The 15180-nt window shown below is 39.5% G+C and overlaps 1 protein-coding gene across 1 annotated transcript in view; it reads right to left on the bottom strand.

Moving 5' to 3' along the window:
* ZMIZ1 (zinc finger MIZ-type containing 1) overlaps nt 1-15180 on the bottom strand; it is a 1052488-nt gene that overhangs the window by 130979 nt on the left and 906329 nt on the right. The window contains 2 exon segments of the mRNA XM_030203240.1: nt 1364-1420; nt 13574-13709. Coding sequence (XP_030059100.1) covers nt 1364-1420; nt 13574-13709 — 193 coding nt within the window.

Raw genomic sequence — 15180 nt, 5'->3', positions numbered from 1 at the left:
CAATCTCCTGTTCCTCAGGTATCAGTTGCATCATGGAGGTGATGCACTTGCTCCCTGGAGGGGTGTGTGTCTAATGGCTGCCCACTGCATGGATGATTCCTGCTGGTGCACTGAAGGGTTCAGTCTCGAAAGAGGCTACCCTTCCAGCACATGGACAGCAAGGAACAGGGCAATTCTCTAGTGGACAGTGATAGGGATACAGAGGTACAAGGGAAAGTTAACAACAACAACAACAACAAAAGAGATCTTTCCCAAGGGCAGTGGTATAATTGTTATTCCCAACAAGCCCATTCCACTCCCACTCCCCCTCCCCCGCATCCCATAGAAACTTTCTACCAAGCACCAGCAGGAATCTGTTGTAAATGTTTTAGTTAACTAAGAAAATCCTCAGCCCTTCTGAATAGAATTACAAAATTGCACTTTGTACTCATGACTGAAGTGTGCAACATATTTCTTTTAGGTGAGGCTGAAGACTAATTTTTTTTTTTGTGAAAATCTATTCCCAGATCATTGCTGCCTGTGTTTTTTAATAATAAAAGCTTTGGATAAACCACAATCAGTGTCTAGTGGCTAAACGTACGACAGATTTATTTCATGTGGTTTATAGTCTTTCTTTTTTAGCAGGGACATAGGAGGGAGTGTGAGGAGAGAAGCAGAATGGCAGTTCCTCCTACTTCTTTGTGCGTCCAGCTCAGTTGGATCTAGAGCTGGAATACAGCACCTTCAGGGATTTTCCCCTCTACTCCAGGGCTGTTTCTGGAATTCTGAAACAATGTGCCTTTAATCAGACCTCTAGGTGTCGCCACTGCACAAGGACAGACACGTTCCCCCACTCCCACTATGGACTGTGCGTACTGTGTCCGTGGCATCCTCGCCCCCGGCCAACCCAAGGAAGAAAGGTTCTAATCCAAGAATCAAGCCCAGGTCCTCCGCATGGTGGTGTGCAGCACAACCAGCAAACCACCAAGCTGACCCTGATTTATAATTAATTTGAAATCATTATAAAAACACCCGAACAATTTAGCATGTCAGAAACTATTTTGATCATATTCTACAAGGGCTTTAAAAAAGAACTCATTTGTACACCAAATGAAAACCCATGTATGGATACTGTTATCACGTTTCGGCTAAATTATGTTATAATGAGGTTTGACACGATACTATATGTAATGCCTAGAGATCTCCCTGATAGGGTGGTCAATAATTCTAGAGCCTCTGCTATACTTCCCTCCCCTCCTTGCTTGTCCTTCTCCATGATCTTATCAATCACATTTGTTATAGTTGTTATAAGTGCACATTTCGCTAGCGGAGTCCTGCTGAGGCCACACTGACCCAACCAGGTGTAATGAAGAGACTTAATTACCCTTGTGCTGTTCCACAGGAACACTGTTGTGGGCAGCATTTCGGCACATCAAGGGTGCTGTAGAAAATAAAGATTCCTTGCCTATAGTTTGCAATTTTCAGTTTAACAACACACAAGGGTCAGGGGGAAGGGAGATTTTTTAAAATGAACTCTTTTTCCAAATGGAATAAAAATGACATGACAAACAGAGAAGTACTTTCCTCCCCTCCCCCAAAGTGCAGAAAACATTAGTAGCTTAATTTTATTCTCAGTTAAATCTACTGGGAGCTTCTTTTATCACCGTCAATGCTGTTTTGTTGTCACAATTGCTCTGTGATCTCTCTCTAGGGATTATTAAAATAAACTTTGAAAGACTTAACAGTTAAGTGTGTACTCAATTAAAAAGCTTGTGACAGCCAACAGCAAACTGGAATGTGGGTTGCAGTGGGAGACCTTATACAGCATTAATGCACTGTACACTCACTTATTCTCTGTAATCTACATGCTTGGGATGCACTGAGAAAGTGCTGCAGTGAGTAAAAGGGCTAAAGGTGTGATAACTAGTATCTGTGAAAGAGTTTTCTCAGGGGCCCTTTTACTAAAGTACGTTAGGCTGTTAACAGCTAATGCACAATTATGGTAACTGCTTTTGCGGTAATTTTGTAATTACAATGCACTAAGTTACGCATTAATGCCATTTTGTGTATAGGAGCGTAACTAGGTAGAGATCGGGCAGAAAACTGCCATAGAGAGGGTTGTGCAGTTAAGGACCGTTTTACAAAGTGGCAGTAAACTCAACACGGGCTTACCACACGCTAACCTGGAACTACCTCCGGCGGTAGCTCCGCCTTGGCGCTCGTGCCATTTCTGGCACGATGAAAACATTTTTTAAATTTGTAGCACGGCGCTAATCCGGCGGTAAACAGGCATCGCTATGCACTGCTGGGCTACTGCGGGAGCACTTACCACCACCTCAACGGGTGGCAGTAATCGCTCCCCCCGCATGGCCATGCGGCAAGAATAATCTTATCGCATGGCCATGTGGCAAGAATAATCTTACCGCATAGCCATTTTTAAAAAATGGGCTTTTTACCTGCTGTGGGAAAAAGGGCCCTGGCGCGAGGGAGAAACGTCCCTCGCCTCTACCGCAGGGCCCTTTCCCAACAGCTTAGTAAAAGGACCCCTTAATGTGTTAACCAACTAGCGAGCTGTTAACACAAGACCACTTATAGGGAGTGCTAAGTGCCTCTGTGTTAACATCAGCCTGTGTATCACAAGTTAATGCTATATTTGCTCCAGTTTATCTTTGACTATCCCCGGGTTTTGTATTAATATATTATCACAAGCTAATGCCAATATTAATACAGGACCTGTATAGGAATCTGATGGGCAATCCCCCAGTAGTTAACTGTAAAATCTAACACACTTTAGTGAAAGGGCCCCTAAGTGTCCTTGGTGCAATGTGAAGAATTTCAGTCTGGCTAGTGCCACGTGCATATTTCTCTGCATTCCACATGTACCAGTGCCCAACACCAGAGCATCTCAGGCCATCCTATATGTGTAAGGTAGATATGGTAAATAAGTGTACACCGCCTTGACACAGTACAAGGACTTCTATGACCATTCCTTTTGGGGCTGCCAGAAATTTTGTAATTCAACACACACACACACACACATTTCAGGGTTGTTACTCTTCTAAAGAAAAAGTCAATTTCTACCTTAAAGCAGACGGGGAAGACAAGGGCATGGGAAGAATCCTAAAACAGCTAGTCCATTAAAAATGCATTGAGAACGACAGGTTTGTTTGGTGATGGGGGGAACAGCTTTGGCCCATTCTTCAATATGGAAATGTGACATGGATTGTAGCATAAACTAACTTTGATACAGGTTTCATGTGATCTGATTAAAACAAGGCCATATGATAGCAACTGGAAAAAATTCTAGATTCAGAAAGAAACCCTGGTACTGATGCTACGACGAGGCTACATCTTTACGGCATACAGCAACACTGCTGAACAAAATGGAAATGCCAGCTTTTCATTCAAAAGGTCTATATTCTCAAACAGCTATCAAGATTCTTCCCTTTAATGCTCCAGTCCAATCTATACATATAAAATACACATACTTGGAACAATAGAATATGCTTGGCAGACAACCAGAAAGCCATTTAGAGGCCCTTTTATTAAGCTGTATTTAACGCAGGAAACATTTCCTAACTCTGGACACGCTAAAGTATTCTGTGTTACTTTTGCTCTCTGTGCGTGGTATTTTTTGGAAGGGATGTGGCAGGGGTAGAGAAAGGGAACGGAAGCGCTATTCAGCAATGCACTGACATTACTGCCATCCTGAGCAGCGCGTCCAAAACACAGAGACCCCTTACCACCTCCTAAATAGGAGGCAATAAGTACTCCCTCATGAATTTTTTTTGTTTTTATATGGCTGTATGCTAATGCTAACATTACTGCAAGGCCAGATATTCAACAAATATAAAAACACCTCTTTTATTGCCCTACTACAAATGGGCTTAGTGAAAGGAAAAGACCCATGTTGGGACGCGCTAATCTCATTTACTTAGTAAAAGGGCCTCTTAGTAAGCAATGGAAGAAATACCAAAATATACTTTTGTATTGCAGAAAAACAAACTGGGATTATGATAGCATGATATCCTGGGACAAAAAAACATCCGGTTTGATTACAAAAAAACAAAAAGAGATTACAATATCACCACTAAACCTGCCTAATTGTTGTTCAACTACTTCAAGCAATACATTACATTATTTTTATTAATGAAATCAAGTCGCCACTGTTATGCCTCATTATGATACCTTGTGATATCTTTTCAGATGGTCAAGAAATGGTGCTATTTAGGTCTTGCTGGATAACTATATTGAACCCATAGAAATCTGAAGACTGACATGATGAAGCTGCAGTGCAATAATTCCCCTTCCTCCCACATAAAAACCAGGACGAGCATGCAAAAAGTTCATTTGTTGCAGTCCAGGTTCTTTATTTTTCATTTTGTTTTGTTTAAGTATGCACAAAAACAACATTTTAGGCCATGGCCATGGTATTTTCAATATAGTGTTTGCTGTATTCTTTTAGAGTGCACTTAAAAAAAATGAGCACAGAATAGATTAAATAAATGAAAGCAAATCCCTACCCAGAAAAAAAGTATGTGCGAGATGAATGCAGAACAGTTGGCTGTCAGTCTCCTTTGATTTTACTGACATGATAAAAAGAAAAAGGGATATGTAATATTTAATCTGTCAATTTAACTTGAAAACACTACAGCTGACTTTAGCTTAAGTGACTCTGGCACACCGTCTATCACTGTGGGTTTCCCTTGTCACAACAAGCAGTGAATGAGTACATAAGTGGCTTACCACCACCATTAATTTCCATGCTAAGGTTTCAGAATCCCAAATTAATACATGTTCTCTGATCTAGTTCTACAGAGTATCTAATTATTGTATGTCATATTAAAAATAATATTATAGTCTACATATATGACCATTTGATTCCAGGATAAATACACACTAGGGATGTGCAGTTGTTAGCATGCATTCATTAGTGCGTGCTCAGTTCGTTAGCACGCCTTATGAAATTCAGTGCAAGCTACAGAATGACACGGGGATAAAATTTGGCCCCGCTCCATCCCCTTGGGTTCTGTCTCTGTCCCCACCCCATCCCCGCAGGCCCCATCTCCATCCCACCCCATCCCCACAGGTTCTGTTCCTGTCCCCGTCCTATCCCTGTGGACTCTGTTCTCATCTGCAGAAGCCTCAAACATTTATGATCTTATATTTAAATCTTTTTATTACAGTATAAAAAGGAACAATATGCTGTGCAATTGTTGTGTATAAATTACAAATAGAAAATAACAATGAGCAGCTATAATAAACCCTCCCACCACCACTACCTTCTACCCTTCCAACCCGAACAAAGCTGACTTCTACTACCCCAAGAAATCCTAATCTACCCAGTCAAAATGTCCAGGGGTACAAAATACAACCCGTTCTGTATGCCCTAGAGTTGAGAAATATGCCCTATGAAGCACTGTTATGATTTTTTAATCTGTGGATGAATACATCATCAACAGGATTCAGTCTAGCTCTCTTGTCTTCCACAGTCCCTCCTGAAATAGAAGATGTCTTCTTAGAAGATGTGCTGGTAGCAGGATATACCCATGCAAATTTTGCTAGCTGTGGCCAGCATGTTTGCTTGTTTTTCCAAAAAATAAAAATATTGTGGTCTACATCAATCAAACATAAATAACAGTCCAGTTCATGAACAGTGGAGGAGTAGCCTAGTGGTTAGTGCAGTGGACTTTGATCCTGGGGAACTGAGTTCAATTCCCACTGCAGCTCCTTGTGACTCTGGGCAAGTCACTTAACCCTCTATTGCCCCTGGTACAAAATAAGTACCTGAATATATGTAAACCGCTTTGAATGTAGCTGCAAAAACCTCAGAAAGGCGGTATATCAAGTCCCATTTCGCTTCCCTTCAAAGTGGAAAGTGACACGGGGACAATGTTTGTCCCCGTCCCCGTGGGATCTGTCCCTGTCCCCATCCCCACGGTTACTGTGGATCCTCGTCCCTGTGTCATTCTCTAGTGCAAGCAGTATCATGTACATAATTTGTTCACATTAAGATGCTCTAATGCATGTTCACATTTTTTAAATTTAAAATCAATGTCCAAACAAACCAAAATAAAAATGCCCAAAGTGAAAAAAGTTTGAAAAATCTAAAATCTGCTTTTTTGGCTTGTGCACACCTAGGGCCAGATTCTATGCATGTCACACAAAACATTAGCACCGAAACCCCCCAAACTTAGTGCTATTCTATATGTGTCATCTAAAGTTAGGTGTAGTTAATAGGATATGCACACCCCAGATTCTATATAGCACGCCTAAAAATCAGCACGGATTCTATAACAATGAGTGCAATTTAACAAGCTTAACGAGCTAAGAGCTGGTAACACTTAAGCAATAATGAGCACTAACTGGCACTGGTAAGAATTTAGGCACACAAGTAGCTAAGCATTTTCTGAAACGACGTGCACCAAACTTTTAATGTGCACAGGCATAAAGGGGTATGGTTATGGGCATTTCGTGGGCATTCTGAAATTTGTGTGCCTAGTTATAATATGGTCCAGTGTGCCTAAATCTATGCGCCGAGATTTATGTTATGTTTTCATTGGTGTAAATGGATGTGCATAAATTTAGGCGCTGAAATATCAATTAAGCATATTCTATCATCGGTGCCTAAATCTAGGCGCCGATGATAGAATATGCTTAAATCAGTGCTGATTTTTATGGCAACTAAAACCTGGTGTAAATGCTCACATCTTATTTAGGCACAGAGCGGGCATATTCTGCAACAGTGCGCAAAACGTTCAGGAACGCCCGCCCATGACACGGCCATGCTCCTCCCATAAGCAACACCCCGTTTTGTGATCCACACATTAGGATTTATGCTCATCACTTTACATAACATGCTTAGACCAGGGGTAGGCAACTCCGGTCCTCGAGAGCCCCAGGCAGGTCAGGTTTTCAGGATATCCACAATGAATATACAGGAGATAGATCTGCAAGCACTGCCTCAATGGTATGCAAATCTATCTCCTGCATATTCATTGTGGATATCCTGAAAACCTGACCTACCTGTGGCTCTTGAGGACCGGAGTTGCCTACCCCTGGCTTAGACAGTTGCGCATGTGATTTCTAATTAGTGCCAATTAGTGCTAATTGCTTGTGAGTGGCCAATTATTAGCACTGATTAGCGTGGGTTTTTTTTTAATTTTAAGGTTTCAAATTAATTCCAAGAGAAATATCTTGTACAGAAACAAGGAAATAATAAATACAATTGATCTTTAAACCATCAAGCAAAGTCCTTAAATATAAAGTCCTTGACATTGTGGGGAAGAAGATAAACTGAAATTATGAAAAGAAATTAGCACATATAGGGGGCGATTCTATATATGAGACCTAACAAATTGGCGCCTGAATCAGTGCTGACTAAACAATCTATAGTTGGTGCCTAGATTTAGGTGCCAATTATAGAATACACTTAGTTGATATTTCAACGCCTAAATCTATGCACATCCATTTACACCAACAAATGTATAGCATAAATCCCAGCACATAGATTTAGGTGCACTGGGTCATATTCTATAACTAGGCACATAAATTTCAAAATGCCCACAAAACACCCATTTCCCCACCCATAATCACCCGCCTTTTTGCCTGCATGCATTAGAAGTTCACAGCATATTGTTACAAAATACGCTTAGCGACTTGTGCACCTAAAATTCTAATCAGTGCTCATTATTGCTTGTTAAGTGCTGTTAAATTAAGCGCATTGTTATACAATCCGTGCCGATTTCAGCACGGATCTCTAGGCGCACTATATAGAATCCGGAGGATAGTAACTAAATGAACATCAAAGCTAATGGCTACTTAGAACGCCAATTACTCCTTGATCTGAATGGTTTACATTGTAGCTGTATTTGGAGAACTAGATATAACATGTCAACTGCTGATGAAAGCAGTTAACTGTACAGGATCAAAGAATACATACTTAACTGACTGGTACTTAATCATACAAAAGAGTGCTCCAATTTGAAGAACTCCAGGTTTCAATAAAAGAAAACTTTTTCTTCTTCTCTGGGTCTCTTCACACAAATCAGGAAAAATCCTGATTTGAAAAGTCAGAAAGAAAGTGTCTCACTTTTTAAAGAATATACGTAGTAACCAGTCACGATCAGAAACCAATGCGAAATATAACACCAAAGTAGCCAAAAATTACTGCTTCAGTTCCAGATGTCTCCAGTATTTCAGAAATATTTAAAACATCAACCTGAGGGGCCTATGCACCCTGAGACATCAATGGTTCTTTCTTATTTGTAGTTAAATTATAAATACGCAATACTGGGGGCATAGATTCCTTAAGGCACTATCTCTTGGCAATATTAGAGGTAACTTAGAAAATTATACTTGATCCTGCAATTTACAGGTAATAAATTTTCCTAAGTTTTCAATTTTCCTCTTAATAATGTTATTTTCAGTTATAATAGAACATTGATTGATTGAAGCATTTTGATTTGAGCAGCGTTCTCATTACTCAATTCTTGTTTGATTCATTTGTGTTTGTAATACAGACGAAGAGGGATTTGCTTGAATATTAAGATTAACAGTCAATATTTGTGCTGAAAGGAACTTACCCATTTCTGCCACAGCTGTCCAGAGTCTCTAAAGAAAATACAGGGGGCCTCTGAAGTGGCAGGGGCATCCATAGATCCGGAGTCAGTGAGATGTCAGTACCGAAGTCTAGTGAAACACCTCCAAGTCGTGGTGTCAGAACAGCTGGGAAATCACTGACTGCAAGTGAAGATGGAGTTTGGCTCTAACGGAGAAAACTATCTATAGGACCCAAAATCGAAGAAGCAGCTTGGGGCTGCAGTTTAGAGGAATAAACCCTGTCTGCCTTTCTTCTTCACTAGGCGCTGATTAGCTTGTTAAACAATTAAGTTGCATGTGCAAATCGGCTATGCATGGTGATTTCAGCATGCAACTTTAGTCGCCATATATAGAATCCAGGGACTACTGTATAAATTTCCTAAAGTCACACCGTCTCAGAATGAAGAGAATGATCTAATGGAACAGCAACTGACCATTTCATGGTAGCCAAAGTAGTCTGTGGTTAATGTTGAGAAGCCATTGTACTAGTCAGATAAACTAGATCTAGCTAGATCCCTTCTTGTCTTTTACCCACTTCCTTCCCCCATTTTTCTACTTTTCTTATGTAGATTTGCTTTGGCCCACAATGGATTTCTTGCTGGTTTAGCCAATTTAAAGTATTTTCTCTCCTCACCAATTAACATGCCAATACATTAAGATAAATCCCTGTTTCTCGCTAAAATCTTATTTGTCTTGCCTCAAAGTGCTTAATAACTTTCCCCATCATTTATCAATGTGGGCTACCATTTAAGAAGGGTTATTTTAATATACGGGGAAAGTTCAGCTTATATAAACCTTCTGGCGTTCTCAAGCTATTAACTCCTAAGTATCAAATGCTGTCCTCAGCCCACTTGAAAGGAAAGTGAGTACACAAGTAGTCAACTTCCTGAGGGTCAATAGTAATGTTCAAGATTTCCGATTTGGACATGTTTATCTTGAAGCCTGACACTAATTAATACTCCTTTAGTGTTTCTATGACTTTTATTAGAGAGATTCTTGGACTACTTAGAGTCAACAAAATGTTGCCCACAAATAGCATTATTTTATGAGTTATTCCACCACATATAATACCTTCTATATCTTGTTGATCTCTAATCAATTGTGCCAATGGCTCTACAGTTAGTTCAAAAAGCAATAGGAGATAAGGCACATCCTTGGTGAGTACCCCTGCTTAGTTTAAAACCTTCAGGATATGATCCATTTATCTTAAAACCAGCAAATAGTTCCCTGTAAAGCAATTGTATCCAGTTAAGAAACTATCCTGATATGCCCATCTTTCTTAGCACTGCAAACATATATGGCCAACAGACCCGATCAAAAGCCTTAACTGCATCTAAGGGTACTATCTTAGAAGGGTCCACTGATTTCTTCACTCGTTCAACTACATGTAAAGTTCTACATATGTTATCAAATGTCTGATGCCCTGAAATGAAACCAGTTTGATTATTTGGACCACATTTGGCATATGTTTTTATAGCCTAGCTGCTAACATTTTGGTGAATATCTTATAGTCAGTCCCCAAGAAAGAAACAGGTCTATACGAACTTCATAATGCTGGATTTCTTTCCAGGTTTAGGTATGATAAGTCACTGCCACTAGTCACCAAGAATGAGATAAAAGTGATCTGTGTCCTAGGGAATTGAAAACCAGATTAAAAAAGGGCCAAGTATTTCTTGAAACATTTATAAAATGTACTGGAGTAACCATCAATGTCAGGTGATTTACCTGATGGGCTAGTAGTTTATAGCCCAAAGAATTTCCTCCACCATAATTGGTTGAGATAGTTGCTGGGCTTCTACATATGTCGCAGCTGGAAGAGATATATCATCTAGAAATTGAGTTATACAGGACTGAAGGTTCATGCTCAGGGGTATACAATTCAGAACAGAAATTAAGAAATTCCTTCTGTATTTCTAGATCGGTCCTAAATATTTTCCCCTCTTGATCTACAACCTGTTGAATATAGTTTCCAAGCCAGCAAGTGAATAGCCTTATTTCCAAATTCAAAATACTCTTGGCATGCATGTTGCAGCTGAATACATATCAGCTAAAGCTACGTCTTTCAATTGTATTCTGGCTCAGTGCAAATCTGTTATTTCAGCAGGTTGAGCCCAGCCTTTTTATGTAGGCTGTCTAAAGTCTACTTCTATGGAGCTGTCTCTGGTTTTTGCATACTCATGTATATGGGCCTGTAGAGGGATAATATTATCTTGTACAACTACTTTTATCGTTTCCCATAGTACTAATGGTGTTACTTCATTAGTATCATTTATCTCTAAGAATTCTTGTATATCCTTCTCTAGTTTTTCAATGTTTCCTGGATCTAGAAGTATCAGGAAATCTCCACAAGGGGACTTAATATGTTCAGTACTCAGCTGTAATGTACTTAATACTGGACCATAGTCTGCCTAATTTATTTCCTATTACAGTGATACAGGCTAAAATTGATCTCTGAGCCTTCAGCTTGATTCATTAAAAATTTATAATTTGCCTTTTACAAGGTTCAAATCTGAGCTACAGAAAATGTAAAATAAATATACCTACTTCTTTGTAACTAAAAATACTTTATGCTTATCCCAAGCTTCTTTGAATACTGCAGCTCTTTTTGCTTCTGCCACCTCCACCGAAAGCTATTCAATGCATCTTCCACCCTTTTTTGTCAAGATTTGCTGATGCTAGTCCTAAATCTTTTCCACAGAAAAAAAAAGCTGTTTTCCTTTTTTCTGTTTTATTTTTACCTTTGCCGTATCTAAATGTCTCTATCAACAGACCTCTCCCTTTTCTCTTCTCTTGAGTGTACATATTTAGCGCCTCAAGCCTTATTTCATAGGGCCTGCAGAATGCATTCTGTATTATTCTACTAGCTCTTCACTGGACTGCCTTTACCTTCTCTATATCCTTTTAGGGTATTAGCCACCAGACTTGGAGACAATGCTCCACATGAGGTCTCAACAACAAATGATTTGTCCAGAAGCATTACCTACCTTTTCTTACAGCATATACTTCTTCTTGGGCACCTTAGCATTCTCCTGGCTCTGGACATTGCTTTGTCATGCTATTTTTAAATCATGATATCCTCCCCATCCCCCCACATATACTCCTCTCTTTGATTTCTACAAACCACATCATAAAACTATCCTTTTCTTGGACTGAATCTTTGCTGCCAAGCAGCTACTTCAAGATTTTTTTTAGGGCTGTTGGATTGCATCAAAGAACGTTTTATCTATGTTTATCAGTTAAATCCTAAAATCAGAAGCTCTAATAATTGTCCTCCTGTATTCTGATGAGATCATATTTCAACTCTACCCAACAAACACGATATAAAGTGGTCAATATTCAAAAATACTTATGCACTTGGTGGAAGCAGCATGAAGCTCGTAAGTACTTTAAAAATTATGAGACATACCTTTATATAATTTTGAGCAGCAGAAATGCAGTGTAGTGGGCCCAGATGCAAAGAAGAGGCGGAGCCTTGGATCAGAAGAAAATTTTTTTTTAATTATTGGACCTGACATGACCCGTGTTTCGGTTATATACCTGCACCAGTGGTTGTATTGTAAAGGATTCCTTAAGCAACACAAATCAGAAGATCATCCAAAGTACAATGATATAGATGCCGCCAAATATGTGCTTCTCGCTCTGCCTCTTGTTCCCATCTGGGCCCCAGTACACTCCATTTCTACTGCTGTTTGATTTGTGTTGCTGATTTCCTCTGGTCTGCTCATTATGTATAATTTTGGACATTTTATTCTCAAAATGGCTGTGGCACTGGACAAAGCAAGGGTAGGAAAATAGCAGTTTATCCATTTAAAGTTGCAACGCAGTCCTGCTCCTTAAAACTGACCTCATAAAGTTTATGACACGTTAAAGAGCCATTCTTACAATGTAAATAAAATTTAATTAAAAAAAAATCCCTGACAAGAGAAAGCTTTGCTAAATTTGGTTCTTTCAAAGCAAACTTTAGTTCTAGTAAAGAATGTTTCTGAGGAAAGGAAAGCAACTGGGAGAATGAAAGGACAACAAAGGCTTGACAAAAATAATTAACTATCATACTGGACATCCCTAAAGAGAGAAACAGAACAATTCAACACATCCCTGGATCGATAATCAAAGCAATTTAACTGGCCAGAAATGGCTCCTAACCAGTTAAATCACCTGTTCAGGGCTAACTGTTACTTTTCAGTGGCACTTAACCAGCTAGTGCCATTAAAAATAACTGGTTAGCCCAGAACTGAAAACCAGCTATTTTGGGGGCATTCTGCGGGCAGAGTCGGCACTTAACCAGCCAAGTTAACCATATAAATAGGGCTGCATAAATGTCAGTCTTATCTTTATGTAGTAACCCATAACCTGTTAAGTGCTGAATATTGCACTTGACCGACTATTGTGTAGCTTGCTCCGCAAACCCGGAAATTCAATGCTGGAGTCCAGACATAGCATAGCATTGAATTTCCAGGCATAACACCTGCAGGGTGAGCAAAATGCCGACCACCACCAGCTGAATATAGTTAAAAGACAACACTGTTAAATTAATATGGGTAGGGGGTGGGAGCAAGGCATTGCTACCAATAGGTTATACTGATACATTCACTATTTTGAGCCTGGAAAACATCAAGAGAATTATGACCCATCCACTTAATACCCTGTATTGCAAAGTTAAGTTTTTCCCTTCAAAATGTGTATACCTTATAGATTAGAAGAAAAAAAATGAAATATCCCATCAACACAAAAGCTTATTACAGTGGAAACTACTGAACAAAATTTCTTTAACATTTACTTTTTATACTTTAATTACAAGGTCTTTCTTTTTTAAGAGGCGATGAGCTTTGGCTTGAAAAGCAAACTTTTTCCCTTTTCTCAGGGCATTCTAAGACCCTTCTGTGCTGTAATGTGTATTTGCAATGTGAACACTGTGTTTCGCAAGGGGACCAGTATCTTCTATCTAAGGCTGTGCAAATACAGTCTCTGTTAGCAAGATATACAGAACACTGACCCATGAGAAAGCGAAGGCTTCATGGAGCTCATGGGAGGCTGCATAGGTAGCTTCCCAGGAGGATCGTTCTGTCGACTCTTCTGGTGACGAAGCAGTAGGAGTCGCCCCAACTCTTCACACCACGATGAAAGCAATGCTGAAAAATAAAATTACAAAAAGAGAATAAGAAGTCAGTCATTGGTGCTCTGCACCCACTACGCTTTAATCAAGAATGACTTGTATAAGAGAATGGCACTTTCAACTGTGACCAAACTGGGGAACCGATTGTTGAAATTATGATTCTGAGTAATTGCCTAGTTGAATCTGAAATCTACTTCTGATTGCACTCTACCACTGTTATCATAATAAGGGAGTAACTGGGACTTAGCAATTATGTAATCAGGTCTTCAATACACATTTATTATTGGCTGAAGCAAGCTATTACAACAACTGATTTTCATTGCAACTACTGTACCACCCTGAACTTGTCCAAATTATAAATGGCAGTATTCTACTACTACTACTACTATTAGCATTTATATAGCGCTACCAGCCGCACGCAGCGCTGAACACTTGACATAGAGAGACAGTCCCTGCTCAAAGAGCTTACAATCTAGTCCAAATTATAAATGGCAGTATTCTGGGAGGCTTTCCAATTAACACAGAAGGAAGTCTAAACTATCTTTGAACAATCAGGTTAAATTGTCAGCAGTGGAGTGAACATTATTTACTTACAGTTTATAGTCTAAATGGTTAAGGTTGGCACATATAGTGGCCCTTTCACCAAATGGTGGTAAAAGGTGGCCCGCGGTGGCACTGGCGCTAACATGGCGGCGCTAGAAAATAAAAATGTATTTTCTAGTGCCAGAAGTGCTGCACGGCAAAGGCGGGACCACTAGGCTCCTGGGTGAGCCCGGTCTTAGATCTGATTTGCCATGCGCCAAGCCCGCACTACCCCTTTCTGCCCTTTAGCAAAAGGGCCTCATAATGAAGTTTTTAGTTGGGATTACTGAGTGAAGCTTTTAAAAAAACAATAAATCTATCTCGATATTTCTCACAGACAAACTAGTAATGATGCTGTGTTCATCCGATAGCTCTATCTTGTTTACTTAATGTATCTTCAGTTACAATTATTTCCACTGGGACCGTTAGGTATAGTACACACACCAATTTATATTCAGACTTCAGGAGAGAACCAATGCATTATATATAACTCCAGCAGATACAGTCTGGCACCAGAATACACATGTCATAAGGCAGATGCACAGCTCTGTCCTCTGCCCTCTACACAACTCTATCAGATCATAATTAGTTAATTGATTTCAAATCCTACTGAATAAGACTACAGGAATGTCCATTTTGAAGATATATATTGTAGATGTGCATTCCAAATATAAATACATTAGTTGGGTTCACCCTTCTTAAAACTGCACAATTGACAGTTTTTTTGTGGTTATCCTGAAGAACGCAGAAAAAGTGTACAAATCTCAAGACAAGAAATGTGTTCAACGTAAAAATAAAATCCTTCCTGACCTCAAGAAAGCAATCAAAAGTATTTATCTGTTATGCAGAATTATAACAAATTTCACCATCCCATGCCATTAACTCTAGGAACATGTCCAACTGTC

This window comes from Microcaecilia unicolor, chromosome 5, assembly GCF_901765095.1.
Source record: "Microcaecilia unicolor chromosome 5, aMicUni1.1, whole genome shotgun sequence".
NCBI classification, from domain to species: domain Eukaryota; kingdom Metazoa; phylum Chordata; class Amphibia; order Gymnophiona; family Siphonopidae; genus Microcaecilia; species Microcaecilia unicolor.
This window is presented reverse-complemented; position numbering and strand designations above follow the sequence as displayed.